This window comes from Aptenodytes forsteri, unplaced genomic scaffold, assembly GCF_000699145.1.
Source record: "Aptenodytes forsteri isolate BGI_AS27 unplaced genomic scaffold, ASM69914v1 Scaffold76, whole genome shotgun sequence".
Classification (NCBI taxonomy): Eukaryota; Metazoa; Chordata; class Aves; order Sphenisciformes; family Spheniscidae; genus Aptenodytes; species Aptenodytes forsteri.
The window spans coordinates 2,986,772-2,987,802 of record NW_008794444.1 but is presented as its reverse complement, the minus strand read 5'-3'; the positions used below and the strand labels follow the sequence as shown (position 1 = coordinate 2,987,802).

General features: G+C 64.3%; 1 protein-coding gene across 1 annotated transcript in view; it reads left to right on the top strand.

The window, feature by feature from the left end:
* Positions 1–107: 107 nt before the first annotated feature.
* TMX1 (thioredoxin related transmembrane protein 1) overlaps positions 108–1,031 on the top strand; it is a 47,659-nt gene continuing 46,735 nt past the window's right edge. Inside the window, exon 1 of the mRNA XM_019474779.1 lies at positions 108–322. Within this exon, the coding sequence (XP_019330324.1) occupies positions 108–322 (215 nt within the window). The remainder of the gene's footprint in view (positions 323–1,031) is intronic.

The window sequence follows — 1,031 nt, the reverse complement described above, 5'->3', positions numbered from 1 at the left end:
CTCCCCCCTGCGCCCGGGGGGAGCGTCCCTACCGCTACGGCGCGCTCGCCTTCCTTGCGGGCAGCCCGCGGTGCCCGCAGCACCCTGTCCCCCAAGGGTGCCCCAAGATGGCGGCCTCCTTCGGGCCCCTACACTGCGGTGTCCCCAGGCCCACGGCCTGGCCGGCGAAGGGCTTCGGGGGCCTCGCTGCCGGCAGCAGGAGGGCCAGGGGTGTCCTGCTGTGTGCTGCTGGCGTGTCAGGGGCATGCGTTGGGTCACCGCAGCGAGAGTCGGGTCCCAGCCCTCAGGGGTACTGCGGTGGTCTGCTCGGCCTGAAGGGAAGGTGACTTGGGCTCCTTGCAGAAGAGCCCCGCGAGTTCAGTGGCCGCAGGATGGTTTGCAGCCTCTCTCCTGTTTGGTTTTTAAGGGGACCCGGAGGGTGAAGGTCCGCTTTGGGGGGCCGCAGGGGGCTGAGCCCTGGGGCCCTGGCTGCATGGCAGCAGCAGTGCTGTGAAGGGCGGGGGAGTGAGAAGGAGCCCTGCGTCCAGGCAGAACAAGAGTGTGTTTGGGGGGAAGTTTTGCAGAGGACAGGGCACGTGTGCGATACAGGGGGCTCCTGGGGCTCCTGTAGTTTTCCCTCTAGCCGCACAAGGTGACTTTCAGAGCTGGGAGTGCTGGAGGCAAGAAATCTGCTGAGGGACTGTGTCATGAGGCTGTAGTAATAATTATTAGAATAGCCACATGTAGCTAACAAATGAAACGCTCAATAACCCTATAGCTTTCTATTAATCATACCAGTAAGATGACTGTATGGATGCACAGGCTTGCACAGGCGGGGAGGGGGGCGCAGGCAGGCCTGTGTCGCGGTCCCTGAGCCGGGGACGCCCCCGTGGGGTGCTGCTCACCCACCGGAGAGCAGGGGGGGGGGCTGACGGGTCTCCTGCGGCTGGGGTTGTAGAGCTTTCTATTAATCATACCAGTAAGATGACTGTATGGATGCACAGGCTTGCACAGGCGGGGGGGGGCGCGCAGGGAGGGCCGCGGGCGGGGCC